This window comes from Urtica dioica, chromosome 11, assembly GCF_054948205.1.
Source record: "Urtica dioica subsp. dioica isolate 48M chromosome 11, U.dioica_male_clone48M_v1_H2, whole genome shotgun sequence".
Taxonomy (NCBI): domain Eukaryota; kingdom Viridiplantae; phylum Streptophyta; class Magnoliopsida; order Rosales; family Urticaceae; genus Urtica; species Urtica dioica.
Genome location: NC_142766.1, coordinates 18,006,339 through 18,033,618, shown reverse-complemented (window position 1 = coordinate 18,033,618; position 27,280 = coordinate 18,006,339). Strand labels below are relative to the sequence as shown.

At 38.3% G+C, this 27,280-nt stretch overlaps 4 protein-coding genes across 4 annotated transcripts; 2 read left to right on the top strand and 2 right to left on the bottom strand.

Moving 5' to 3' along the window:
• Positions 1 to 2,012: 2,012 nt before the first annotated feature.
• Positions 2,013 to 3,621, bottom strand: LOC149381914 (outer envelope pore protein 16, chloroplastic-like). The gene is made up of 6 exons (XM_089600841.1): positions 3,348 to 3,621; positions 3,180 to 3,231; positions 3,051 to 3,082; positions 2,915 to 2,948; positions 2,683 to 2,750; positions 2,013 to 2,360 (listed from the first exon to the last, which is right to left on the bottom strand). Exons 1-6 carry the CDS (start codon positions 3,450 to 3,452, stop codon positions 2,220 to 2,222), a joined length of 432 nt encoding a protein of 143 aa, XP_089456967.1. The 5' UTR covers positions 3,453 to 3,621; the 3' UTR covers positions 2,013 to 2,219.
• A 1,569-nt stretch (positions 3,622 to 5,190) lies between these two features.
• On the bottom strand, positions 5,191 to 6,445 carry LOC149381913 (outer envelope pore protein 16, chloroplastic-like). Its single transcript, XM_089600792.1, has 6 exons — positions 6,238 to 6,445; positions 6,058 to 6,109; positions 5,956 to 5,987; positions 5,829 to 5,862; positions 5,669 to 5,736; positions 5,191 to 5,562 (listed from the first exon to the last, which is right to left on the bottom strand). Exons 1-6 carry the CDS (start codon positions 6,337 to 6,339, stop codon positions 5,422 to 5,424), a joined length of 429 nt encoding a protein of 142 aa, XP_089456918.1. The 5' UTR covers positions 6,340 to 6,445; the 3' UTR covers positions 5,191 to 5,421.
• A 185-nt stretch (positions 6,446 to 6,630) lies between these two features.
• On the top strand, positions 6,631 to 7,425 carry TIM9 (Tim10/DDP family zinc finger protein). The gene is made up of 2 exons (XM_089600793.1): positions 6,631 to 6,858; positions 7,192 to 7,425. The coding sequence occupies exons 1-2, from the start codon at positions 6,764 to 6,766 to the stop codon at positions 7,376 to 7,378; spliced, it is 282 nt and encodes a 93-aa protein (XP_089456919.1). The 5' UTR covers positions 6,631 to 6,763; the 3' UTR covers positions 7,379 to 7,425.
• Positions 7,426 to 22,348: 14,923 nt separating this feature from the next.
• Positions 22,349 to 26,425, top strand: LOC149381911 (uncharacterized). Its single transcript, XM_089601443.1, has 3 exons — positions 22,349 to 22,779; positions 22,885 to 23,773; positions 23,885 to 26,425. The coding sequence occupies exons 1-3, from the start codon at positions 22,349 to 22,351 to the stop codon at positions 26,423 to 26,425; spliced, it is 3,861 nt and encodes a 1,286-aa protein (XP_089457569.1).
• The last annotated feature ends 855 nt before the right edge of the window (positions 26,426 to 27,280 follow it).

Below are 27,280 nucleotides of genomic sequence, written 5' to 3'. Positions count from 1 at the left end.
TAAGCAAAACAAAGAAAATCAAATCATGGGCGTCATATGATTGATCACCTAACTTGGGCCTTTTTGTTTTATAGTGGATTGGGAGGTTATAATAGTCAAAGAAGTGATGCTTTTTTTTTCTTCTTAAATGTAATTTGCTTTTTCTAATGAAAGAGTCGTGTTTATAAAATTGACATCTATATATATATATATATATATATATATATATATATATATATATATAAAGTGGTCCTAAGCCCGGACACCTTAGCTTATTATTGATGGCCAAAAACAATACATTTGATTGACATTTTTACAATGCACTGAAAGAGACTCGCCTTAGTTTATAATATCAATAGATATAAGGGGCATGTGACCTCTATGCAATAGGTATTAATATAATAACGAGTGGATTAGATATTTACTCTGATTATTCCCCTAGAATATTTTGAACTGATACTTTTTCTGTTTTGTGGTTTTGTATCCTGAGAGGCAATTTTTTAATTTTCCTTTGAGAAGACAGAAAAAAAGAGAAAGGGCCAACTAGTTTATCACGTGGCTTGTTGATGAATTACAGCCATGTACTGAATATATTATACAGAACAGAAACTATTTATAAAGGTCAAATAAATTAGGGTTATTAAGTTATATAGCCACACGGTTATAGTGAATTGGCATATAACCCACATTTGGTTAATTTCTTGTAAATAGCCAAATTAACTTATTAACAGATTAATAAAAGACTTATTTAATTCAGCTAAACATGTAAAAAAGGTAGTTAATAGGTTACCACGTATACAGGTTGGTTATTTACAAAGTATTTACCAAAGATTGGTTAATTTACAATTCATATAGTTTAGGTGGTTTACGTAACCAATTTTTTGAATAAATTATTAGCTATAAGCGAACAGCAACTTAAAAACAATATATATATATATATATATATATATATATATATATATATATATATTGATATTTAGTATAATTTAGTTGTTAATTCCACGGTTCCAGTTCAATCCCCACTACTAGCAAAACTGCCTTAAAAAAATATATAGATATAACATTGAGAATGTCTAAAAGATGTTAAAAGAGCTGAGAAAAGCTTGGTATGGCAAGCACACATTTGGTTACAACACATTGAGTAAGGTCTATGATCCAGATCGATCTTTGGAAGAGAATGGTCACCATAGCGAGCCCTTGTTGACGGACACTATTGACTCTGTGTTGCTGTTGCAAGATTAGGATAACAGACAGGATTGAAATTTTTTCAATACCAAGTGTTGAGGACTAAGTTGCTGTCAAATCTCAAACTGTAACCTCCTCTCTTTCAATTAGATAACCAATGAATGTCAAGGTTTACTCAAATTTGTGCCTACCAACTTTGATTTCCATAATCAATTCTCGGGAAAGATGATAATGAAGGTTCAGCAGACTTCTCGCATTGTTGCGGGTAGCGAATCGAACACTTCACCGGACCATTCAATCGGTAGGAGCTACAAGCGGTGTGCACAAAGATTGACAATGCTAAAGAGAATGATAGACTATTAATTTGGGAATGAGAATCTACGAGAGAAACAAGTTCAAGAACAAGTCATACTAATTTTTTTTCGTCTCTAAATAATGAGATGATGCCATTACACTTTAGACTTTGTCATCCTAGTTCGATTAATTGCTACATTTATTTCCTAACTTTGTTTAATAATAGAGACATCAATTCTTGAGATTTATACAAAATAACCTTTCGAAACTAAATATTTGGAAAAATAGTCAAGGTTATAGTTTTTAACAAAATAGACAATTTACATTGCCAAAAAAATAAAAGGCACTGTTAATATTATATATGCAATTCACCACAGTTAAAAATTTATTGACACATTTTTGTAAACTTTGATTATTTGACTAATCTCATGAAAAATGTTCGCTAAATTTCAATTGACTAGTCAGCTAGAACACCCTTAACTATTTTCACGGCTTCTAAATATTAGCGATAATCTATTGTAGCATAGAGCACTTCAATACCGACAGTAGAAAAGTTTTTTTTTTTTTTTTTGAACAAAGCATAACATAATACAAGTACTGATCAATACACCACAACAAAACAGGATTACCGAAACAGAAAATTGACAGCTACTACTTGAAATTGTTGTTATTCAATGTTTTCTAAGCCATTCTCAGTGATTCAGAATCATATACAGACAACAATACAAGACATAAAACAAAAAAAGTAAGGGTTAAAAAATTCAGGTGAGATGGGTGATGAACTCAGCAGCAGCGGCTATAGCACCTCCGGTAATGGCGGAGATGAAGATATTGTCTTTGTCTCGCCCGCTCGCTAGCGACCCCGCCGCCCCAGTCAGCGCTCCTCCGAGCATCGCATTCTTCTGAAAATATCATAATCATACAAACATCATTACATTAATAATTGTGTCCAAATAAATATTGCGTCCATTAGGTAAATAGCTACACTTACAATTTGACATTACTAAATAATCAACGTTTCGTAAATCTTAGGTAAATAACATATTTCATATATTTACAGATGTAAATCTTAGGTAAACAGCCACTTCTATTTATTAGGCTACGTCATCTTTATGGCTATTTAGCTAAGATTTACAAAATGTTGACTATATAGCAATTTTAGTTAGCTATTTACCTAATTTTTTTTTTTTTATAAATATTAGATGTTAGAGACTATATACATACCCAATCTCTGGTTCCGCGAATTTGCTCCATGCCGTACTCCATCCCCACGTAAACTCCGGCCACCGCTCCTGTTGATCACAAAACAAAATTAAAATTTTTAAAAATGAATAAGTCTATAGTTTAAATTCATTTTATTTTCTAAGTAAGAAACTGTTTTTAAGTTTTTGTTTGTTTTTCTTTTAAGATAAAATAAAGTGTTGTTGGTTGGTAGTAGTGGTGGAACTGGACTCACCCCAATATGCGCCTTCTTTGCACATCTTCTTCAGCTGCAAGCACATAATTAATTAATGTGCGTTTTTGTCTATGTTTAGTCACTGATTACAAACACGTTTAGCAAAGAAAGAAAAAGAAGAATGAAAAAAACTGACCGAGTTTTCAAAATCACCACGAGAAACACTCCCTGAAAAAAAAAAGTTATACTTGATCACGTTCACGTTCATATATACATCGATGAACACTATCGAAGATAAATAAATAAATTCAAAGAGAATAATGACCTTTGTTGACGATGTGGTAGACATCTTCAGCAGCAGATCTTGCAACTGCAATCTGAACCGAATATTCAAGCAAAGTATCTTCATCACCATATATATCAATGCATTCTTTTTTTGTTTTTTTTTTTACCGAAATTATAGCATTAATGTAGAATGGTAAAAAATACTTACGGCTCCAATCTTCACAAATCCATCGACGGAGAGGTTGAGGACTGGACTTCCCGTGTCTATCATTACGTCGACATTGGAACTTGAAAATACTTTCGAGTCTGTCATTTTCTTCTTCTTCAAATTACAATTTTCTATTTCTGCTGCCTTTTGCTACTCTTTTGATCATTTATAAATTGTTTTGCTTCTGAGTCTGACAAGTGAATCCACCGACGAGATATTTTGCGGGACGCTCCAGGATATTTTTTTTTCTTTCGAAATAGCGCCAGGATATTTGGATAGGCCGTGTAATAAAACAACGACACGTGGCTGTGCATTGGATTTGGCAGGTTACTTCGGCCTGAAGATTCGGTCAATATTAGGCTTTATGGGCCGGGCTTTCTTGTGGACTCTCAAATCTTTGGAACAGCTTTTCTCCGGGTGATATCACAAATACCTTGTTTTTTTTTTCATTTCTAGAGTAGCTATAGGATTTATGTTTGGTAGAGTTTCAAATCTATTTGGTTTGTTTTTCTTAATCCCAAAACTTTAGAATGGAATGAATGAAATTTTACCAAAATACCTTCATTTCTCATCTTCTTTCATTTCATTAAAATAAGTACTCAAAACTAAATTTCGGAAATATGTGCGGAGTCTGATAAACAATTGGGTCTAGTCATTCCTATCTTGATGAACACACACACATATACATATAAAATAAATAAAATTAAAAAAATATTAACCAAACAGAAACTGATATACTGAGATCAGACAATACTTCTAGAAAAACAGTGATGGTGTTCATCAAATCAAGAACAAACATTCATCCATCACATCCATCCATCATAAATTATAATATAAAAAATGAAAAATGCACTGAATGGTTTGACTTACGAACGAAGGACATGGGTGGACAAAAAAAAAAAGCGACAAGACCTATTTTACCCAAAACGATTAAGAACAAAAATAAAAAAAGAAAGCATAAAAATGAAAGTCATTCTGAATCGTACTCCTAAACGAGGGAGTGAGATTGATTCTTCGGTTAAGCAAAAGTCTTTTGATGTTGTTGTCACCATGATCAATTTGGGAAATATAAGCTTAATTATAGAAAAGGTCGATTTGGGAAATATGTGTCATTTTCAGATGGAATGTTTCATTATCCCATTTTACAAAGAATTGTAATGATGATTTTATATAATGATGATTACTTTATTTAAAAATGAACAAAAGTAATGATGAATTTTGAAGATTCATTTAACGGTTTTTAAAACATCACATATAATCGAAGTGTGTACAGGGCCTCTAGGCCATGTATAGGCTGTCTATACAAAATGCACACACTCAGTAATTTACGTTTATAAATCATAAATGAAAATAAAAAATTCTAATCAGATGAGAAAAATGCCTATTTATTTTATCAAAATGCAAAGAAGGAATTTTCTTGTCGGTAAATATTGCTAATATTGACGGTACAGAGGCTCTTGTCCGGATTCACGCCGATCTGTCACTGATTTTTGTTTGTTCTGTCGTGACGTGCCTCTTTCGTGGAAGGCAAACAAGTAAACCACCATTTCACAATCGGTCTCTTTGAAATTTTCATGTTCCTATACTCTCCGATAATCGTTTCTTCTTTGTTCTTTGTGAATGAAGAGTTAACAAATATACCTTATCCGCGATAAAATCTCTCATGGTGTTCCAAAGCTTCTTATGTTTGGCACTCATCATCAATCGACAAACATCTCCAATGAGCCTCTCTCAGCACCACTAGTTTTTCCTTTACTTTCCAAAGCCTATGTCTATAATTGATATTCATAGTCCATCTTAAGTGGGGGGTGAATTACGATTTAGACTATATATACAATCAAACTCGGCCTTTGAACGGTTCGTTGATAAGTTATCATTAACTGAACAATGCGTAATCGCAAAAGCCACGATACACCTCAACAAAACAAAATAAAGTTGCGGAAATAAATTAAGACATCTAATCGAAGTTTATTTTTTCGATTTTCGAAACCATTGGCACTTATTCATAACGACAATGCCTGCATAAACGAGAGAGAGAGAGAGAGAGAGAGAGAGAGAGAGAGAGTTAATTTATTCAGGTGAGATGATTGATGAAATCAGCAGCAACGGCTACAGCGCCTCCGGTAATGGCGGAGATGAATATCTTGTCCTTGTTTTCCTTGCTCGCCAGCGACACCGCCGCTCCCGTGAGCGCTCCTCCGAGCATCGCATTCTTCTGAAATATCATACAAAAATCACATTACAATATTAATCATTGTGTCCATGTAAATGTATACTAGAGAAGACTCTGTATATATGTGTATTTATGTAAATTTATCGACCCAATCTCTTTTCTCGCGAATTCGCTCCATGCCGTATTCCATCCCCACATAAACTCCGGCCACAGCTCCTGATGATAACCAAAAAACAAAAGTTTCAATTTTATAATAATCTGAGAATAAACTGTAATTAATTAGTAGTGGTTGAACTGGACTCACTCACCCCAATATGCGCCTTCTTTGCACATCTTCTTCAGCTGCAACCACATAAATGTGTGATTTTGACTATCTTTAGGCACTAATTACCAACAATACGCATAGCAAAGAAAGAAAGAAAAAAGAAAACTAACCGAGTGTTCAAAATCACGACGAGAAACACTCCCTGAAAAACATAATACTTAATCAGGCTTACATAATATACATCAATCGACATTATTAAAAAAAAAAATGACCTTTATCGACGACGTGGTAGCCATCTTCAGCTGCAGATCTCGCAGCTGCAACCTGAGTCGCACATTCAAGCAAGTGTTTTTGTCAGCCATTAATGCAAGTTTTTTTTATAACTTTTTCCATTTATATAAGGGAATTTAACAAATTATAACTTTAAATTTTGAATGGGAAAGAATGCTTACGGCTCCGATCTTCACAAATCCATCGACGGTGAGGTTGAGGAGAGGATTTCCTGTGTCAATCCAGACGTCGACATTTGGGCCTGAAAAGTATTTGCCTACCATTTTTCTTTTTCTTCTTCTTTCTTCAAACACAACCTTCTATTTTTGCTGGCTTTTTAGCTACTCTGGTCTGGTGACAACTTATATAATAAAATAAAATCCAGATATTTTCACTAGAAAAGCATTTTCAGATGCGCCGAGACCCAAGATATGGATAGACCGTGAAATGAGCGACACGTGGCTGCGCATGTGACTGGGCACTTTACGTGGGCCTTAAGATTCGGTCTTTATTGGGCTTTTGGGCCGGGCTTTCATTTTGGACGTCCAAATCTTTGAAACGACATTCGTTTGAGAGGTCAAAGCAAGTCTTTCTAGGGTTTAAGTTTTGAGATTTCAGATTTCCAAACAGAACGAAGGGACGAACAAACAGAGCGAACTATTGAAAATCCGCTTCTTGTTCCGCAATCAGAATCAGAGAAGATCAAAGATGGACAAGAGTATGCTGGGAGATATGCAAAATCTTTCCGAGGAAGATAATGTTAGAATGGCCGCCATGATCGACCAGCTCCAAATCCGTGACAGGTTCGCTTTTTTTTTTTTTTTTTTTTTTTTTTCCCCTACTCTCATTAAATTTCAAAATTGACAATCGAATTGATATTTTCATTTTCTTTTGAAAGTAAATAACTCGATCTGTAAATGCTTCATCGGCTTTTGATCGGTAGTCACACTGATTGGTCGGCCAGCCGTGAAAATTTCAATTGTGTAAATCGTATACGTGTATTGAAGCACAGATGTTTTGTTTCACCGGCAATGTTCAGTTCTCCTTGAAAATCAGAGCAATTCGAGTATAAGTGAAGTGAAAACTTAATTATATCGTTGCTTGTTTTGTGGTGTGGTTTACTATAACAATGGCAGTTTGAGGATGTACAACTCGCTGGTGGAGAGATGCTTCACGGACTGCGTGGACACGTTCAAGAACAAGTCGCTGCAGAAGCAAGAGGAGACTTGTGTGCGTCGCTGCGCAGAGAAGTTCCTCAAGCACTCCATGCGTGTCGGCATGAGGTTCGCCGAGCTCAACCAAGGCGCTGCCACACAGGATTAGACCCTCGCCAATCACAGTGATTTTTTTCCTTTTCTTTTATATCTGATCTGGCATTTATTTGGCGCTGAGACCATGGTGTATTATCATTTGGGAAAAAAAAAAAAAAGACCATAGTGTATTATTACCCTTCAAGCAAAAATAAATCAAAACCAAATTTTGTTTCTCGTCTTATATGCTCAATAAATCTGTTTTGATTGTGATCTTAGAATTTACTCCATCTCCATTGAAATAAGGAAGCAAGCAAAAACGAGTTATAACCGTCTAGTCTTCGGTCATAAAAGGCAATATATGCAAATGGTGTGTAATATACTACATTTACTAGGTAGATATGTGTGTTTATTGAAAACTAAGAATAGTATATAAACATCACAAAATAAGGACACAGAATGAAGCAAACACTGTTTTGAATTGCTCTCTCTCTACTGTGGCTAATAATCACAAAAACTCAAATATGTCTTCTTCGCTCCCAGAAGCTCCACTGCCACCACAGGTAATACCCGATTCCAATACAATCATCGCACTTTTAATCGCTTTGACTGTTTCTGCGGTTATAGCTATACCCATCTTCGTTTGTTTGCATCTTCTTCAAGAGACCATAAACAACAACAAAATCATCATCGGTCGCGTTCACACCAATCGCGTGGCTTCGATTACGCTCTCGTACAAACCCCGCGACGAGAACGGAATCGAGTCGTGTGCTATTTGCCTGGAAGATTACAAGGTCGATGACGAGTGTAGGGCTTTTGTCAGGTGTAAACGCGTCTATCATAAGCCTTGCATTGATTCGTGGCTCACTCGGGACAATCACTGCCCGCTCTGCCGCGGTTCTATCCATGGCGGCTCCGTCAGAATTCCAGGTCTGGCTGTATAAAAATAATTGTTATCGAAACGAACTACTCTCATGGAAAACGGAGCACCTCAATCACTTTTGATTTTGGAATAAGAGTGTTTCATATTTACTATTCTTGAATTCTATGATTCATTAGTTTTTTGTTCTTTCTTTTTCAAATGGTTACATTTTCTAGCTTTTGTTTTGATATTTCTAGAAGTTTGTGTATATTTTATTCACATTTTTTCGAAAGCGTATAAGTGTTATATTTTTAGCTATAATGTATTAATAGTTCGTATCCTCCAATATGATTTGGGTCGAGAATAGCTCTGATTTTGGGGGATTTTTCTTTTAAAACAAATTTGAAGCAAAATTGTACACTTTTTTTTTTCTTTTAAATTTTAAATAACACAATCTTCAATTGTTAGTCATAAACTAGTTTTTCGTAATTGTCTCTCTCGAGGCTCTTCGGTTTCAGGTTTGTCCCAAACTTTCCACGGTCTCCTTGCGACCAACGTAAATGATATGCGTCTTCACCGCAATTCCGATGATCGTATTGAGATATTGACGCTTTGGGTCTGCCCTAATTGTTCTCATTATTAGGTACGTGAAAATTTAGTTTTGAATTCACTAATTGTAGCACTGCTTCATCAGCCATAAAATTCTGGAGTCAGAGCACGTTGTGTCCTATATCAGCTAAAAAATTATAGAATTTCGATGATATAAGAAAACAAATTCCCGACATTGTTTCATATAATCTATTATTTTATTATCTCAAAATGCTACGAAATACTGTAAACAAAAAATATATTAGCACCGTATAAGAAATGGCTTCGTCCTATGGGTACTCAACTAATTCTTAAACAATATGTTTAAGAAATAATGTTAAAGAAATTGTTTGAGAAATCATACCGCTACAACTAATCGTACTTTCAGCCGCGACTTTTGTCGCGGCGGTAGCTCAAAAAGTCGCAGCAAAATAAATTTTGGTCGTGATTTTAGCCGCTACATATATTACGGCTGAAGCTTCGTCGTTGTTTTAAAATAGCCGTGACTAGTTGCGTAAACATTATCATCCATTATTTGGCAAGAGATTGTCCCGCCGGGGATATCTTTTTATATAAAAAAAATCCGCACATTAACATAATCTATTTTACAATCACTTGGAAATAAAGAAAATGCAACTTATTGAGAAATCAGTAAGGAATTAAAAAATCGATATTATCACCCATCAAAGGAATCAATCACACAACTGAATTGAGATAAGTGAATTCACACTAATCTCCTAAAATAATTTTCCGAACCTCGTGACCAAAGTTGGCCTCAAATAGAGAGGCGAGAAGGGTCGTGGTCGTAGATTGAGAGGCCTTGGGTCGTGGTCGGAGTTCAAAATCAGAGAGAAAGAGAGACGATACTGATAAGAGAGATGAGAGAACGGGCAGAGTGACGATCAAAGAAACGTAATTATATTTTAACCTAATCATAGCCGCAATATTTGTCACGACTATCGAAAAATCCCTAAACACGAAGCGCAAAAAAAGTGCCGCGCAATTAAATAATGAAATCGGAATCAATTACGACAAGTCGCGGCTTTATCATCAAATGTCACGGCTAAAAAAGTCATGGTTGTTGATCCAATTTGTTATAGTGCACGTTAATGTGGTTGACATGACATGTCATAACTTGTTATCGATTTGGTGGACGTATGACAAAGGCAATTTCAGAATGAAAAAGTCAATGGTGGAGAAAGATACTTAGTACATGGACATGTTCAAGTATGTGCTCCGAGAAGCTCCTCAACCATTTAATGCTTGTTGGTATGAGTTTAGTTGAGCTCAACCTATGTGATATATGCCACACGTGATCAGACCCCCAAAACTAACAACAATAATAATCTTTCTTCTCTTATTACCTTTGTCGGGTTTATAGTTAAGTTATTTAATTTTGTCGCAATATCTTTCTAATTGTTTCTATAGGCCTGGATCTTTGTCGGAGATGTCACCAGATAACGCAGTATGCAACATGAGAATATATATATATATATATATATGTATATATATATATGTATGTATAAGCTTTGCTGGTTGTGGACTAGTAATCCATAAGCAATGTTGTAAGCACATTAAGCGCAAAATTTCACAACATAAAAAAATATGTGTAATCATGAATACTAATACGTCGAGTGTCAAAATTCTAAACCAGCTTTTAAAATCGTAATCCCTTTTAAGGCTTATTTATTTAGGTAGTGGGACAATTAAAACGATTTTGGAGATGAAAACGTTCTCTCTTTTTTTTTATTCCATAAAATACCAAATTTAGTCATATGTATGACTGTTTTTTGCCCTTATTATTATTATTATTATTATTATTATTATTATATATAAAGGGTTTATAAAAAATAAAATATAAAAAAATAAATAAAAATCTTATTAGAAAAGGCATACAAAAGATGAAAGTCACATTGCTAATGAAATTAAAAGTTGGAATTAGTGATAGTGGTGATTGGGCCAAAAACACGACAGGCCTTTTGGCCCCACTAGAACCAGTTTAGTCACCAAAGTCGAATTAACAACACTATATAAGCATGAGAGCACTGAAGCATATTGACTAATAATCACAGAAGTCAACTACTATGTCTTTTTCATTCGCTCCAGCTTCTTCTCCATCGCCGATATCACTTCCCGATGGCATTCCCGGAAATTTAATCCCGCTAATCGAAATTTTCCTTGTTCTGATGATCCTCTGCATCGTCTGTTGTGCGCGTACACAAGACGGCGAGCGCAACAAAGAAGACAAGAGCGTCCGTATAAATCACGTGAGCATCATGCGCCTCATTAAACGCGTGGCTTCGATTACTTTCGCGTACTACTCACCCGGCGAGGAGGGCATGGAGTCCTGCGGTATCTGCAAGCAGAATTTCAAGGACGACGTGGACGAGTGCAGGGTTTTTATCGACTGCGGGCACGTCTATCACGAAGCGTGCACTCGCGACGAACACTGTCCGATCTGTCGCGCCGCAGACGAAAGAGTTAGGCTTCCTTGTGAGAGAGGCCAACTTTTTTTTGTTTCGTACTTTTAAGTGTTATCGTCAAAGTTGATATTCCTTTATAGCTTACTTCTTTTAATTTATTTTTTTTTGTTTCATTATAGTCTTTAATTTTTTTTTTTTTTTAGAAACCATCTAATCTACATGTAGAGTATTCCTTATCCGCTTATTTATTAGACGTCGTGAATCCGTTTTGTTATTGCTTTCATATTGACTTTCTTGAATTGTCTGTTCCTTTGTTTTGATGTTTCCAGAAGTTAAAATATATTTTATTCTTGTTTTTCTTTATTTTGTTGTTGAATGAGAGAAGCGGATATGTGTTACCTTAATAAGAAAAAGGGCCTTATAAACTCGGTGGTAAATAGTTCTTTAATATGTTAAACGCACTCTAATATGCTCATCACTCAACGACTCTCTTAATATCTACTTGGCCTACATATCTTTTTGTGAATACAACTCAGGCTCTCCGCGAGTCAGAAATCTTGTAACTTTCACATGAAATCTCTCATTAGGCTCCTTCATAGAGTTTCCCATTCCAAATGATTGAAGGATTAAATCACTCGTAAAGAAGCACTTCAGATATATAACACACAGCCAATAGAGTAAGAAAGTTTTATTTCCGTGTGAAAGTTTTGAATTTAAGAAGTCAAATAAATGTTTGTTTTTGTTAATTTTAATTTTAATTAATAATAAATCAAGATAGTTTTGTCAAATTTTATCTTGTTTATTTAAACTAATGATTATTTTACCATATACGTATATACATCAAATATTAGCCTACTTTACATAACTCAAATTTTAATTTATTGCTAATTAACTAGAATACTGAAGAACACCCATATATTACACGAAAATCTTCGGGCGCAAAAAAATGTTACAATTTGTAGGCACATAAAACGGCAAAGGACAAAACATTAAGCCAAAATTCAAAACGGTAGTCATTTTTGCAAAGGTTAAAAACGGTTCGAAATCGGTCAAAAAGTTAAACAAAATTAGTCTAAAAATAATTAAATCGGGCTGGACCATATAAGAAGAAAAAAAAACAGGACTAGACTTAACTGGTTAAAACAGTCCAGTCTGATTTAGATCTTTTCAAATTGGTTTAGACCTTATAGACCATTTGAGACCAAACCTTTTAACATATTTACTAACGATCCAATTTTAGACCGTACCGTTTCAAACCAAACCGTCTAAGATTTATTTTTAATTATTTTTTAATACTAACCGATCCGATCATGTGATCGTTCAAAAATACAAATCGGACCGGACTAACAAAGGTTTAAACCGTATAAAAACAGCGATCTTGTCCGATTTACAGATTCACCAATTTTTTATGTGTTGTCCTACTTTAAAACTTAATTACCCATATATCGCATCTATTATTTTTATTTAAAACATTAATGTTTTTATAATATTTTTCCTTATTTACAATTTTTTAACCTATATTTTTATAGCATTTTAAAATTTCATATTGTTTTTTTTTTTTACTTTGTTTACACATATTTGTAGAATTTGAGGTTTTTTTTTACTACCATCATATTTGCCGACTAAACACAAAAGCCCAATCGAGTCCAAAATTTATAAGGCAGTGTAGCAAAATAGCCAAAATGAAACTATGAAATTTGGTTTTCGTCTATGTTTCACAACTTTTAGGGAAATAACCAACAAGTTTATGTGGCAATAATTAAGGTCTGATTTGCCATTATTTATTAACGAATTCGTCATGTTCTCTCTCCAACTTTTTTCCTACATTTTTTTTTTTTTACATAAAAACTTCAAAAAACCATATCTATCTCATATGAACTCGAAATTGAGTGATTTCAAATCCTACGGATTCGTGACGCCGAGATCTTCAAAAATAGATCCATTGTGTTTGATGAAAAATCATGTTTAATACTGTAGATGTAGAAAAATCACGTTACTACTTTAAATATGAAAATAATTGAAATTTTTTGAAATTATCAAAAAAATAAATGGAAACGTAAATATGATGTATTAAACATAATTTTTCATCAAACACAATGAGTCTATTTTTTAAGATCTCGACGCCACAAATTTGTAGGATCTGAAATCACTCAATTTCGAGTTCGTATGAGAAATATACGAATTTTTGAAGTTTTAATGCAAAAAAAATTATTTGAAAAAAATAGGAGAGAGAAAGTGACGTAATAAATAAGGGCAAATCAGATCTTAATTATTGCCACGTAAGCCATTTGACTATATACCTAAAAATTGTTAAACGTAGACTCCAAAATCACATTTTTTTAAATGACCTAATTAGTTACAAATCTCTTATATATATATATACTAGAGAGAACGTACCGTGGAGAGGAGCGGAGACGCTGAACTCCGGCGATGACGCGCGCGGCAGGAATGGCGAATTATTCGCTGGCAGCGAGGAGCACCAAAGAAATAAGATAGAAGAAGACGAGGAGACAGAAACGGGGACTCGAGACGATGAACCAGAGAACGTACCGTGAAGAGGAGTGGAGACGATGAATTCCAGTGATGACGCGCGAGGCAGCAATAGCGAGAGATTGGCTGGCGGCGAGGAGCACCGAAGAAGAAATAATATAGAAGAAGAGACGAGAGAGAAACAGAGAGTCGGAGAGAAAATGGAGAAGCGGGCATTTAAACAAAGAAACCGTCCAAATCCAAACGGTTACAAAGTAAAAGAAAAATAAAACGTGTTGTATTGTAAACAGTAATTTTGGAATGACGTGTCATATTTCAATTGGTTAAAATCTTATGAACAGTGATTTCGGATTCGGTCTTATTATATTTATATAGATATATAGATATATAGTGAATGGTATTAATATACTGAGTCGATCATCTATACGGCCAATTTCAAGAAAAGCAACGATGTCTTCTTCACTCGCTCCCGCTCCATCGCCGGATTATATATTCCAAGGCCATGTCGTCCTTTGGCTGATTGTTGTGGTGATTTTATGGTCTTGTTGGTCGTTTTTCACCTTCCTTACTCTTATGGGAGGGAAGGAAGATATAGACAGGGCTTTTTACAATCGCCGGTCAAAGAGTCGCGAGACCGTCAATCGCATCATCAGTCGCGTGGCTTCGATTACGTTCGACTACAAACCCGACAAGAATTATGGCATCGAGTCTTGCGCTATTTGCATGGGCGATTTCAAGGCCAAAGAGGAGTGTAGGGTTTTTATCAAGTGCAAGCACGTCTATCACAAGGCTTGTACTCAGGACAAACAATGCCCGCTCTGTCGCAGTTCCGTCAAATTTCCCCGCCTGCCCGTTTAAGGATTTTTTTTTCTTTTTCATATTTTAGTTCTTTTAATATTTCTGACGTGCTTTTTTATTATTATTTTAGTTCATTAATTCTATTGGCTCCTGGGATATAGAGTATCTAATGGTTAGATCTTAGAACTTAGAGCCTGTAGAATATGAGTGTGTTCATATTTACTTTTATTGAACTCTCTGATTCTCTTTTATTTTATTTTTACGATTAGATTGTTTTGATATTTTCCGAAGTTTGTGTATGTATACTATTCACGTAATTCTTCAATGCCATTCATTCTCTGCACTTTAATAATATTCAATCAGTCAAGAGTTTTTCTCTTCTTTCATTATTCGAGTTATGAGATTCAATATTTAGTCCTTTTCGGCCAACCTAAAAGGTAAGCGCTCATATATCTATTCTTTTTCAATGTATGATGCATCACGTTAATATATTCGTATTTTCCAATATGATTTAGGATTCAAAATAGTTCTAATCTAAATCGATCTGCTTTTGAACACTTGGATTTTGTCTATCAAATAGCCCATTTATAACCTTACAGTAAAATTTTAATCGAAATAAGATGCACGGTAAGATTTGTAGGCATGAGTTGGACAATTTCTTTAATATCATAATACTTGAGCTATAATTTTAATAGAGGATAATTATCTAATGAGTTTTGTTTATTAATGAAATTGATTTGATTAATAAAAGTAGACGATTCTATATATTTGGATTGGTATATAATCAATGTTTCACTAATATTCAAATATAGTCATGACGTGCACGTTTAATGTGATCACTAGTACAAAATATAGCATCAGATGCGACTTTTTTCGCACCTGAAAGTGCAAAAGTCGCACCTGAAAGTACTTTCAGGTGCGACTTTAGATGCGACAAAGTCGCACCCGAAAGTCCGCACCTGATAATCCTCTTGATATCAGGTGCGACAAGTCGCACCTGAAAGTCTTCTACTATCAGGTGCGACTAGTCGCACCTGAAAGTCTTGACTATCAGGTGCGACTAGTCGCACCTGATGCTCTTTATCTTTAAAAAAAAAAATTAATATGCTGATTATATATTACAATATATAATCAGCATATTAAAACTAATCAAAACTAATTTCATTATATTCCTAATTGATAAATTACAATATATCTTAATTTTAATTTCATTAACTAATTACAATTCCTAATTGATAAATTACAATATATCAAAACTAATTAAAACAAAAACAAATTTAAACTAATCACATTATTACAATTACTAATCAATTAACTAATTACAATTCCTAATTGATAAACTAATCACATTATTACAATTATTAATCTTAATTTTAATTTCATTAACTAATTACAGTTCCTAATTGATAAATTACAATATATCAAAACTAATTAAAACAAAAACAAATTTAAACTAATCACATTATTACAATTACTAATCAATTAACTAATTAACTAATTACAATTCCTAATTGATAAACTAATCACATTATTACATTATTACAATTATTAATCTTAATTTTAATTTCATTAACTAATTACAATTCCTAATTGATAAATTACAATATATAAAAACTAATTAAAACAAAAACAAATTTAAACTAAACATTAACCTAAACATATTAGTATATCACAAACTAAACTAATTACAATTTCACAAACTAAACTAAACTAAACATATTACTATTTCACAATTTCACAAACTAATCACAAATTCTAAACTAAACACTAACCTGCAGAGACTCGGGACGAGGCGAGCGCACGGCGGAGAGTGAGCAGGGGCTGAGCGCACGGCGAGAAAAATCAAAATCGATTGATTCCCGACAGCCTGACCCACTAGCGCTTAAGCCATCATAACTCGAGCTACAAAACTTGAAATCAATTGATTCTAGCGGCAAATGAAAGTAGACTCATGTAGCTTTCTAACGAGATATTACAAGCATATATACGACAAGAATCGCTATCTCAAAAATAGCCCGTAATTCACTGTTACAATTCTGGAAATCCCGTTTTACTGCTGCGAAACACAAACTTTGGAAATTCATAACTCATTCAATACTCCATGGATTTACATGTTCTTGGTCATTTTAGAAAGCTCATACAGTCTACTATCTATGAAAAATATCCACAAAATTATCTCAGACCATATCAGACTGTCTACGTCCGTTTACAGAGGCTCTTCAAACAGTTTATCAAATCAAACGAAAATTCGAGAAATCATCACAACTCATCATTAATCCAAGTACAACCACCAAGAATTCGAGTCCAATCACATAAAAAAACACATTAAAACAGCTCGGAGAAGGAAAGCCCCAATTCAAAAATAAGAACCTTAATTTTCGGATTCAAAATTTGGGAAAAAAATCAATTCCTCACCTTGAATTGAAGATGGTAATATGAGCTTAAATCCTTCTCCTTCGACCTTGTACCGCTCCGAGAAGCTTCAAGGACAGCAAAACCGAGAGAGAGAAAAAGAAAGAGATTCAAACCCTTGATCTTCATGTATGGGTTTTGAAGATGAAGAGCAAAGAAGTAGACAAGATAGAGAAGATGACGAACGTACACTTACCTCGAAACCAAGATCCGGTCTTCGTTTCTTCTTCCCCGAGCTCTCTCTCTCTCTCTCTCACTTCTGATCTCCCTCTACCTCTCTCTTCTGCGTTTTTTTTCCTTGTTCTCTTATCATCTGGTGGTCGTGCGTCCTCTCCCTCGGTCTCTCCCCTTCTCAGTCTCGCTCTCTCGCTCTCTTATCATCTCTCTCTCGCTCGATCTCTCTTTCCCTCCCTCTCGGTTCTCTCTTCTTCTTCTACGAGAGAGATGAGTTGTTGTTTTTAAAACTGAATGAAAAAATGAGGGGGAGAATTGGCCCGGTTAAAATTTTAAACAATCAGGTGCGACAAAGTCGCACCTGATACTCAAAAGCAAAAAAAAAATTAGCGAAATTTTTTATACTTCGGGTTGACAATCTGGTGCGACTAGTCGCACCCGAAAGTCATTTAGATGCGACTTTTAGGTGCGACTAGTCGCACCTGATAGTCATGCGCATCAGAAAACCAAATTTGTAGTAGTGGATGTTTAATTACTTGTTTAACATCTTTATAAGTTTACAAAAAACTTTTTACGTAGCCAACAATTCACGATTTATGATTAACAGATATACACTACCAAAAAATTGTTTATCAACTACATGTTAAAATGGAGTATGTTAAAATAAACTACGGTCATCCTTTTTATGGAGTATATTAGATTCCTTTCGAATTCAAAATTTTAGTGATTAGCTTTATATCAACTACATCCAATATAATCATAGAAAATTAGGAAAATAGTCAACTTAAACATTTGACATTGCTAAATAGCCAACCTTTGATAAATCTTAGGTAAATAGCCAACGTTTGGTATATGATAGTGGATATTTACCTAAGATTTACGTATGAAAGTGGCTATTTATCTGAGATTTACTAAACGTTGGCTATTTACAGTATCAAACGTTAAAGTTTATTATTTTCCTAATGGACCCATATAATAAAGTAGTGTAAATATAAAAAAATAAAAAAAATTGTATATATTTAATATGATATATGTATTAATTATTAAAAGGATATATATATATATATATATATATATATATATATATAACAAGATATATAATATATCTTGATTATTTTACTTTCAAATAATAAAATTTTAACTTAGCAATAAAAAATTGTATTATATAAAAATTAATTTAATCGCATAAAAATATAATATACAAAAATATAAAACATAAACTGAATATATATATATATATATATATATATATATATATATATATATATATATATATATATATAGATGTCTATTATTTTACAACATTATTCTTGTCGTAATTTTCGTGTTTTATCGCAATTTTCGTCGGTCATCTTAATTTTCGTCGACACAATTCTTTCAAATTTTCATTATTTTTGTCGCAATTTTCATCAGTCGCTGCAATTTCTGATTTTTGGGATCATCGGCCATCGACATTTCAAACGTTTATACTAAAAGCTACACCGTATATCCATGCAAATAATAATAATAATAATAATAATAATAATAATAATAATAATAATAATAATGTCCATTCCGTTATTTTATTTAGGGATTATTCCTATTCTATGACCTCCACAATGATTTTGGACCAAAATCAAATAAGTTCAATTTAATCCTAAACTATGACTATCTATTTTCTTTAAGTACAAAAATACCCTCAATAACTCACTGTGACTTTTTATTGACATTACTACAAATAAGTTCCAATGTTTATTGACATTAATTTTAAAAAAAAAAAAGAAAAGACCAAACAAAATCCATAACAACTCAGTTACACACGGCAAAAAAAAAAAAACAGCATACACGGTCAAGTCTCACGGCCAAGTCCAAAACACGTCCAAAAATCAGCAAATCCATGGTAAATTCATCCAAAATTCGAAAACAGCCCAAATCAACAATCCCAAGCATAATTCCAAACACAAAATCGACTCACAATATCAACAATTCTCAAGATTATCAAAACCCCCAATTTCTAATGAACATACCCTGATTTTTCGGCCAAAATAATCAAAATAATCTCCGACGCTGAAGCTCCTGGGAACGACGGTCATGGCCGCCGAAGAGCAGCCCATGGCCATCCCGGCTGCGGCGACCTCGAAGTGTCCGCCGGAACAGCCCGCCATGGATTCCGCGTAGAATTTCTGTGGTTTTTAAAGTTAAAAAATCAAAGAAAAAACGATTCTCGGGATTCTGGATAATTTTGAAAAGTTTCTGAATATTTCTGGATTTTCGTTGAAGATTTATTGACGTTGATGTCAATAAAAATGCATATTTATTGACATCAATGTCAATAAATCTTCAAATGAATTTTCCAGAATCGTTGAAGATAAATCTTCAACGAAAACCCAGAAACGTTGAAGATTTATTGACATTAATGTCAATAAAAATGCATATTTATTGACATTAATGTCAATAAATCTTCAACGTTTCTGGGTTTTCGTTGAAGATTTGATTCTGGATAATTTTGAAAAGTTTCTGAAAATTTCTGGGTTTTCGTTGAAGATTTATTTACATTAATGTCAATAAAAATGCATATTTATTGACATCAATGTCAATAAATCTTCAACGAAAACCCAAAAATTTTCAGATTTTTCTTACCCAATTCCTGTGAAATTCACTATCCTCGGTGGGTTCTCTTCCTTTCCCGGCGTTCGCTTCCCGGTCGGTCTCCACGGCGACGCGCGGCGTTCTCGTCTCCTCGGTGGGTTCTCTTCCTCTTCCTCCGCGAGCTCAACTCCGTCTCACTCTCACTCTCTCTCTCTCTCTCCCGAATTCTCGTTCTTCTTCTTCCTCGCTCAACTCGGCGACAAACCACGAGAACCTCAAACTAATTTTAGTGGTTTGAAACCCCCGTGATAAGCCTCGACGGAGTTCTTCTTCTTTTGGACGCAAGAGAGAGAGAGAGAGAGAGAGAGAGAGAGAGAGAGAGAGAGAGAGAGAGAGAGAGAGAGAGAGATAGAGAGAGATTTTGAACGAAGAAGAAGAAGAAGAAGAAGAAGAAGAAAAGAAACGCAGAAGAAGAAAAGAAATAAAGGATAAAAAAAACAATGAGAAAAAATTGAAAGAAATAAAAGGATAAAAACGTAATTGTGTAAAAAAGCAAGTCATGTTTTTGGATTAAATTAGAGATATTGGATTTTGGTCCAAAACTATTGTGAAAGTCATACTTTAGGAATAATCCTTATTTATGGACCAAGCGATTGGGCCGAAAATGGAAGTTGCCGCAGTACGGGCTTTTCAGCCTAACCAAACCCAATTGTACTTGAGTCAACAAAGTCGATTTATTTTATCGCACCAAAGTCGAATTAACAACACTATATAAACAGACGATAGATAATCAGAGGGAGAAGAAAAACGATAGATAACAAAGTTTTATCATTTTTTATCGAGAATCAAGATAAAGAAAAGGGTTTCGGTTGCCACGTTTCTTTCTCCGATGAGACTATATTTTCGAAGGAGGAAAGTTCCAATCACTCTCTTCATAGTTTCGCAAACTCCAGGGGCAAAAATGAACATGTTGACTTTTCTCTCCGTACAGCTTTTTGAGTAAAACTTGCTTCGCTCAGGTTTTTGCCGGCAAATCGGTGTGAGGCTTTGGGTCCTCTGTTTTGTGTGCTACTCCGGCATCAGCTCCGGGGGTAGGGGTTCTAATGGATGAGAACACGGGAAACATCACCGATGAGGTTACCCAGACCAAGTCTTTCCGTATCTCGGAGTTGGGGATTGAGAACGATTCTCAGAATGAGCAGGGAAACGAGGATGGCAGTTTTGTTCTGCTTGGGAAGATTCTTTCTAGAAAACAGTTTAGTCGAAACACGATCCTGGCGGTCCTCCATAAAGCCCGGGATAAGATGGAGCACTGGTCCATTTCAGAGATCAAGGCAGGGATTTTCAAGATTGCTTTAAAGAACCGGAAAGATAGGGACGCCATTCTCAATCGAAGACCATGGACGATTCGAGGAGCTCAGTTCTTAATCGAAAGTTGGCCTGAGAATCTCACGTTGGATGAAGTCCAGTTCACTAGTAGTCCGTTCTGGATCAGGTTGGTTGGTCTTCCACCGGCGTTGATTTCGGAGCAAGCTATGAAGAGTTTTGTTAGCCTGTTTGGAGATATGATAGAATGCAAGCTCAGTCGAGAGGCCAAGTTTGGAGCCTTTGTGCGGTTTAGAGCTAATGTCCCCCTCTCTAGACCCCTCTGCTCCGGGTTTTTCCTGGATAGAGAGAATCTCCGGCCAATCTGGATACAGGCAAAGTATGAAAATTTGGGGTCGCTGTGCTTTCGGTGTGGTACCCTTGGCCATGGGGCGGCGGACTGCATCAGAGAGAAGGAAGCGACTGTTTCAAAAGTGGGATTTGACCCGGTCCCAATGTATGGTGATTGGATTAGTGCGAGTTCGAAGGTAGATAGCTGCTTCTCAAAGCGTGGTCGGGACGAGGCCATCTGGACGACCGTGGTACCAGGGGAGGGAAGTGTAGCTCACACTCCGGTAGATACCTCCAAGGAAGAGGTTAGGGGCGAGGTCAACGCGTCAGAGACCCTGCGAAAAGGACCGACCCAGCTGGAGCCTGCGATTCCTGACAAAGGGGCTGGGGCGAGGCGCGAGGTTGTGACAATCGAGAAGAGGCGAGGTAAAGCTCGTTCTGGCCATGCCAAGAGAAGCAGCAAGAAAGGCTCCTCTGATGTTTCCTCTTTGAGCAAAAGGGATACTGCTACGTTTTATCCTGAGGGTGATGAGGGGATTCGGGCCCCAAGGGCTTACCCTAACTTGGTTGGGCCTGGGATGGGGCAAAAGCCCAACATGTTGGGTAAAGATTTGTTCCCCTCTTTGGGCCCTGTAGCAAACGAGACTCTCCTGGCTGTTGGGAAGCCCTTCTACTCCTTTAGCTCTGCAACTAATCTTCTCAGCGCGATGGAAGCTTCTTTGCCGAGGCCGGTGGAGTTTTTTCACCTCAGTGATGACCGGTTACACCAGGCCCAGGCGCCCACCCCAAGAACCAGAGCCAAACGCCGCCGGGAAGACAGTGCGTCCAAACCCAACGAAGTTTCGGAGCTTCCCTTCGCCACAGCTCAACCCGAGCCTTCCTTCGCCAGCGCTATACGGGAGGCCGTGTCGAAAACGGCGGGTAAAAGTTTAGAGCCACAAAGAGAGGTCACACGCGGAGACAAGGATTCAGCAGCAATTTCTGAGATATCGGCGGCCAGCGATGTGCGGGCCGACCGGAAGCCATGAAAACCTTATGTTGGAACGTCCGAGGGTTATGCAATCCTCGGGCGATGGGCCGCTTGCGTAGGCTAATTCGCGAGCGGAAACCGGACCTCCTTTTTCTTTCGGAAACGAAATTAAAAGGAGCTCGGGTTGATAAGTTAAAATGGAGACTTGGGTTTTCTAACGGGTTTGGTGTGCACGCAGTGGGTCTTAGTGGTGGATTGTACCTTCTGTGGGGTGAGAATATTGAAGTCACAGTTCGGAGCTATAGCAAAGGTCATATCGATGCTTGGGTCGACGACGGAAATGGGGCTCCCTCGAGGTTCACGGGCTTCTACGGGGAAGCTAAGGAGACAGCGCGCCATCTCTCTTGGGAGCTCCTTCGGCGACTCTATGGAGGAGACGACATGCCGTGGTTGTGTGCCGGAGACTTTAACGAAGTTCTCTTCGATCACGAGCATGTTAGCAGTACACGGCGGCGCGCGAGCGATATGGCCAGGTTTGCTGAAGCCCTTGAGGACTGTGGCCTAGTCGATTTGGGGTTCCAAGGTGAGTTGTTGACCTGGAATAACAAATAAAGTGGAGATAAAAATGTCCAATGCAGGCTGGATCGAGCGTGTGCGAATCGGGCTTGGAAACGGTCATTCCCGGCGGGGTTTATGGAGGTTTTGGATTTTTGGGGCTCTGATCACCGGGCCCTTGTCATTGACACGGAAGAAAGACCTCCGGCTTCGCCCGGCGGAGAAATTTCTGGAAGACGATGGGCGTTTGAGCCGGGTTGGCTGACCAATGCGGAGTGCGAGGGTGTGATCCGAAGCGCGTGGGAGTATAGAACGAACCTGATGGGGGATGGCACCTGTGTCGAGGGCCTCAACAACTGCAGGGAGGCGCTGAGGGATTGGGCGCGCAGTTCTTTCGGGCACCGCGAGAAACGCATCAGAGCGTTGTCGACGAGGCTAGAGCGGATTAATAAACTAGCCTTCTCCCCGAACATTTGTAAAGAGGCGAAACGACTTGGGAACGAGTTGGAAGCTCTCATTCTGGTAGACGAGTACTATTGGCAACAACGGGCGCGGGCGGATTGGCTCAAAGGAGGTGACAAGAATTCAGCCTATTTTCACTCGAGAGCAGTACGACGAAAGAAACAGAACACCATCAGGGGTATCTTTGATGAGAGTGGCAAGTGGGTGTCTTCGGCTAAAGAAGTGAGGGCTGTTTTCGAGAGATATTTCATCGATATTTATGGCTCAAATGGTGCGACCGAGGATGAGTTTAGCGCGATTACGAGAGAAGATGTTGCCTCCCTCCCGGAGAATTTTCGAGATATGACAGAAGAGGAGTTTTCCGGGGAAGATGTAGACAACGCCCTCTTTGCGATGGGCCCCCGGAAGGCTCCGGGTCCCGATGGATTCCATGCCATTTTTTTCCAAAAATTTTGGAGTGTTGTAGGGCCGGCCATGAGGAGAGAGTGCTTGGGGATTTTGAACGGGAAGGCGAGTGTTAAAAAGTGGAATGCAACAAACATTGTTCTCATCCCAAAGGCCTAGAATCCGACAAAGGTGAAAGATTTTAGGCCTATTAGTTTGTGCAACGTGGGCTTAAAGATTGTCACCAAGGCGGTTGCCAATAGAATCAAGGGCGTCCTTCCTTTGATCATGTCCGAGGCCCAAAGCGCCTTCGTTCCGGGTCGGCTCATTACGGATAATGTCGCGATTGCCTACGAGCTTCTCCACTCAATCAAGATGAGGTCGAAAGGAAATAAGGGTGCGTTGGCCCTCAAGTTGGACATGAGCAAAGCGTATGATCGAGTGGAGTGGGGGTTTGTTATCGCCATGTTGAAGAGAGTTGGCTTCGGGCCGAGAATGGTGAGGGTCGTCCTTGACTGCATATCCACGCCGATCTTCTCTGTGGTTGTCAATGGAAGGGTGGGCGGTCCGGTAATCCCGAGGAGGGGTCTTCGTCAAGGCTGCCCCCTCTCTCCGTACCTTTTTATCCTGTGTGTAGAAGGCTTTTCAGCCCTTATTCGTGGACAAGAGCGGTTGGGTCTTTTGAAAGGTTTCTCTTGTAGGCCCGCAGCGCCCTCGGTCTCCCACCTTTTCTTCGCGGACGACAGCCTCCTTTTCTGCGAAGCTAGTGACGAATGTTGTCAGGCGATCCGGTCCATCTTGGCTGTCTATGAAAGGGGCTCGGGTCAATCGGTGAATATGGAGAAGTCTATCATGTGTTGCTCCCGCAATATCTTGGGGGAACGGGCGGCCGAATTCGCTAGTTCCCTCGAGATCCCCCTCGTGGATGAGCTCGAAAGCTACCTGGGGATGCCGGTCCATGTCGGGAGAAACAAAATGGCGGTTTTCAGCAACCTTACCAGCCGTGTCCAAAAACAGCTCCGTGCGTGGCGAGCTAAAATCTTCTCAGCGGGGGGCAGAGAGGTCTTGGTCAAAGCAGTGGTCCAAGCGATCCCGGCGTACACGATGAGTTTGTTTAAAGTCCCGTCGTCACTCATTGCTGAGCTCCATGGATTAATAGCTCGGTTTTGGTGGGGTGGCTCGGAGGAAAAAAGGAAGATTCACTGGAAGAGATGGGACTTAATCGCGAAACCTAAAAAGGAAGGTGGTTTAGGCTTCAAGGATTTAGGCGATTTCAACCGGGCTCTCGTGGGTAGGCTTACGTGGCGTATTATCAACTATCCAGACTGTTTGATGGCCAAAGTTCTTAAAGCCAAATACTTCCCCTTCTCATCGGTGCTTGAGTTTGCCTGTAAGGATCACTTCTCCTTTCTCTGTAAAAGTTTGTGTTGGGGTCGGGATTTGGTGCGCCGGGGAGTTCGCTGGCAGATCGGGGAGGGGAACTTCAGAGCTTACTCAACGCCTTGGCTTCCGAGAGCGGGAGCTTTCTCGCTGCTGTCGGAGGAACCAGAAGACGGGTACCCTTGGAGAGTCGCCGATTTCATGAAGGACGGGTGTTGGAATCGAGATCTTCTTGAGGCGCTGCTGTCCCCGTACGATGTCGAAGAAGTCCTGAAGATCCCGTTGGGAGCTGGGACGAACCGGGACAAATTGGTGTGGCATTTCGAAGAAGATGGGAATTACTCGGTGCGTTCCGGGTATCGGTTAGCACGCTCTGAAGGATGCGGGGGGCCGTCGTGTTCGGTTAGTGACGAACCAAGATGGTGGACGCGGCTGTGGAGACTCCAAATTCCGCCAAAAGTTAAGCATATTGTCTGGAGGGTTTGGTTCGATGCCTTGCCAACTTACGGAAACCTGCGAGGACGTGGCGTGGCGTGCTTACCTTTCTGTGCTTTCTGCGGAGCTCTGCCGGAGGACGCGCTGCACGCAGTGTGGGGATGCGAGCGCGCCCGGGATTTGTGGGAAAACTCGAGCTTACAGCGGTGGGCGGAGAAAACATGGCCGATTCCGCTCAAAGAGATCTGCCTGCGGGCGATGGACAGTCTCCCTGATAAAGACCTCGAGCTCTTTTGCGGAATTATCTGGGCAGCGTGGACTGATCGTAACCTTCGTCTGTTCGACCACTATGTGAAGAGGCCGGAGGTTTGGGTCTGTGAGGTGGCTAGTTGGCTGGCGAGCTTCAAGGACTGTTCGAGACGAGCGGAGACTACACCCAGCGGTAAACCAGCTAGACAGACCGTGTGGACTGCGCCTGATTCCGACAGCCTCAAGCTTAACGTGGATGCAGCATGGGATGCGCGTTCAAGAAGGGCTTCGATTGGGTGTGTTGTCAGAAATCAGCAAGGCGAGGTGCTCGGCGTTATGGCCTCGGCGATCGAAGGTGTGGATTCTGCGTTGACGGCGGAGTGCAAAGCCATCTGGGGGGGTCTTCGCTTCATTAAGACGCGGGGATGGACGATTTCGTCGGTGGAATCCGATTGTCTCAGAGCAACCCAGTTGGTTAGAGGTAGATATCTTAATGGCCTTCAAGGACCGGTTATAGCTGATATTGCCGCTGTCGAGGCTGAGCTGGGCCTCCCTTTTACTTACCGGTGGGTCCCGAGATCTTGTAATGAACCAGCAAACTGTATTGCTAAGGCTCGTATGAATTTTGTGAGCTCAGATTTTGTGTTTTTCCATTGCCCTGCGTGGCTTGAAAACTGTATTCAAAAGGATATTTCTTCCTTGGTTCAGGTTTAATGAAACCGTTTTTCCCTCAAAAAAAAAAAAAAAAAAAAAAAACAACAACACTATATAAACATGAAAATACTGAAGCATATTGATCATATAGTTCTGTTGTCAATCTCTGCGAAATCAGCTATTAATAATAATCACAGAAGTCAACAAGTATGTCTTTCCCATTCGCTCCAGCTCCGTCGCCGCCGTCACAGACAACCCTTTCCGATGGCCTCTCCGGAACTACAATCGCTCTGCTTACGCTTTTTGCGATTCTATTGTTTTTCTGCCGATTGGTTTGTGGAGAATCAGAAGATGTGGTGGACAAGGAGGAGCGCAGAAAACGAGAGAAACGCGTGACCATCAATCGCATCCTAGATCGCGTTGCTTCGATGACGTACATGTTCTACAAACCCGGCGAGAAGGGCATGGAATCGTGCAGTGCTTGCAACGACACTTTCGAAGTCGGCGACGAGTGTAGGGTTTTTATCCAGTGCGGGCACGTCTATCATGAGGCCTGCACTCAGGACAAATTTTGTCCGCTCTGTCTCGGCTCTTCTCATGCCAGTTTCGTCAGAATTCCCGCTCTCGAACAAGTTTAATTTATTAAATCGCTGCTAATCATACAACGTTATCCAATTTTTTTTTTTTTCTTCTTTTTTCCTCCGAATTCCATATCAAGTTATCTACTTAGTTGGTCGTCGTCAATGAGTTTTAGTTTTTTATTTCATATATTTACATATTTAGTCGTCGTCTTCGATCTTTTGTTCCGATATTTGCGCACATATTATATCAATTATTATCTTTCGGTATGATTTACGTTCCAGAATAATTATAAGCGGGCAAACTAGCAACGTAGCTTTTTTTGAAACGTGTTAT

Coding starts and splice junctions, on each gene's coding strand:
- TIM9 (XM_089600793.1), top strand. CDS start 6,764: ATGGACAAGAGTATGCTGGGAGATATGCAAAATCTTTCCGAGGAAGAT. Junction 6,859..7,191: donor CAGCTCCAAATCCGTGACAG/GTTCGCTTTTTT, acceptor TAACAATGGCAG/TTTGAGGATGTACAACTCGC.
- LOC149381914 (XM_089600841.1), bottom strand. CDS start 3,452: ATGACAGACTCGAAAGTATTTTCAAGTTCCAATGTCGACGTAATGATA. Junction 3,232..3,347: donor GATTTGTGAAGATTGGAGCC/GTAAGTATTTTT, acceptor TATTCGGTTCAG/ATTGCAGTTGCAAGATCTGC. Junction 3,083..3,179: donor CTACCACATCGTCAACAAAG/GTCATTATTCTC, acceptor TTTTTTTTTCAG/GGAGTGTTTCTCGTGGTGAT.
- LOC149381913 (XM_089600792.1), bottom strand. CDS start 6,339: ATGGTAGGCAAATACTTTTCAGGCCCAAATGTCGACGTCTGGATTGAC. Junction 5,988..6,057: donor CTACCACGTCGTCGATAAAG/GTCATTTTTTTT, acceptor TATGTTTTTCAG/GGAGTGTTTCTCGTCGTGAT. Junction 5,563..5,668: donor TTCGCGAGAAAAGAGATTGG/GTCGATAAATTT, acceptor ATGATATTTCAG/AAGAATGCGATGCTCGGAGG.
- LOC149381911 (XM_089601443.1), top strand. CDS start 22,349: ATGGGCCGCTTGCGTAGGCTAATTCGCGAGCGGAAACCGGACCTCCTT. Junction 22,780..22,884: donor CGCGCGAGCGATATGGCCAG/GTTTGCTGAAGC, acceptor TGTCCAATGCAG/GCTGGATCGAGCGTGTGCGA. Junction 23,774..23,884: donor TGGGGATTTTGAACGGGAAG/GCGAGTGTTAAA, acceptor GTGGGCTTAAAG/ATTGTCACCAAGGCGGTTGC.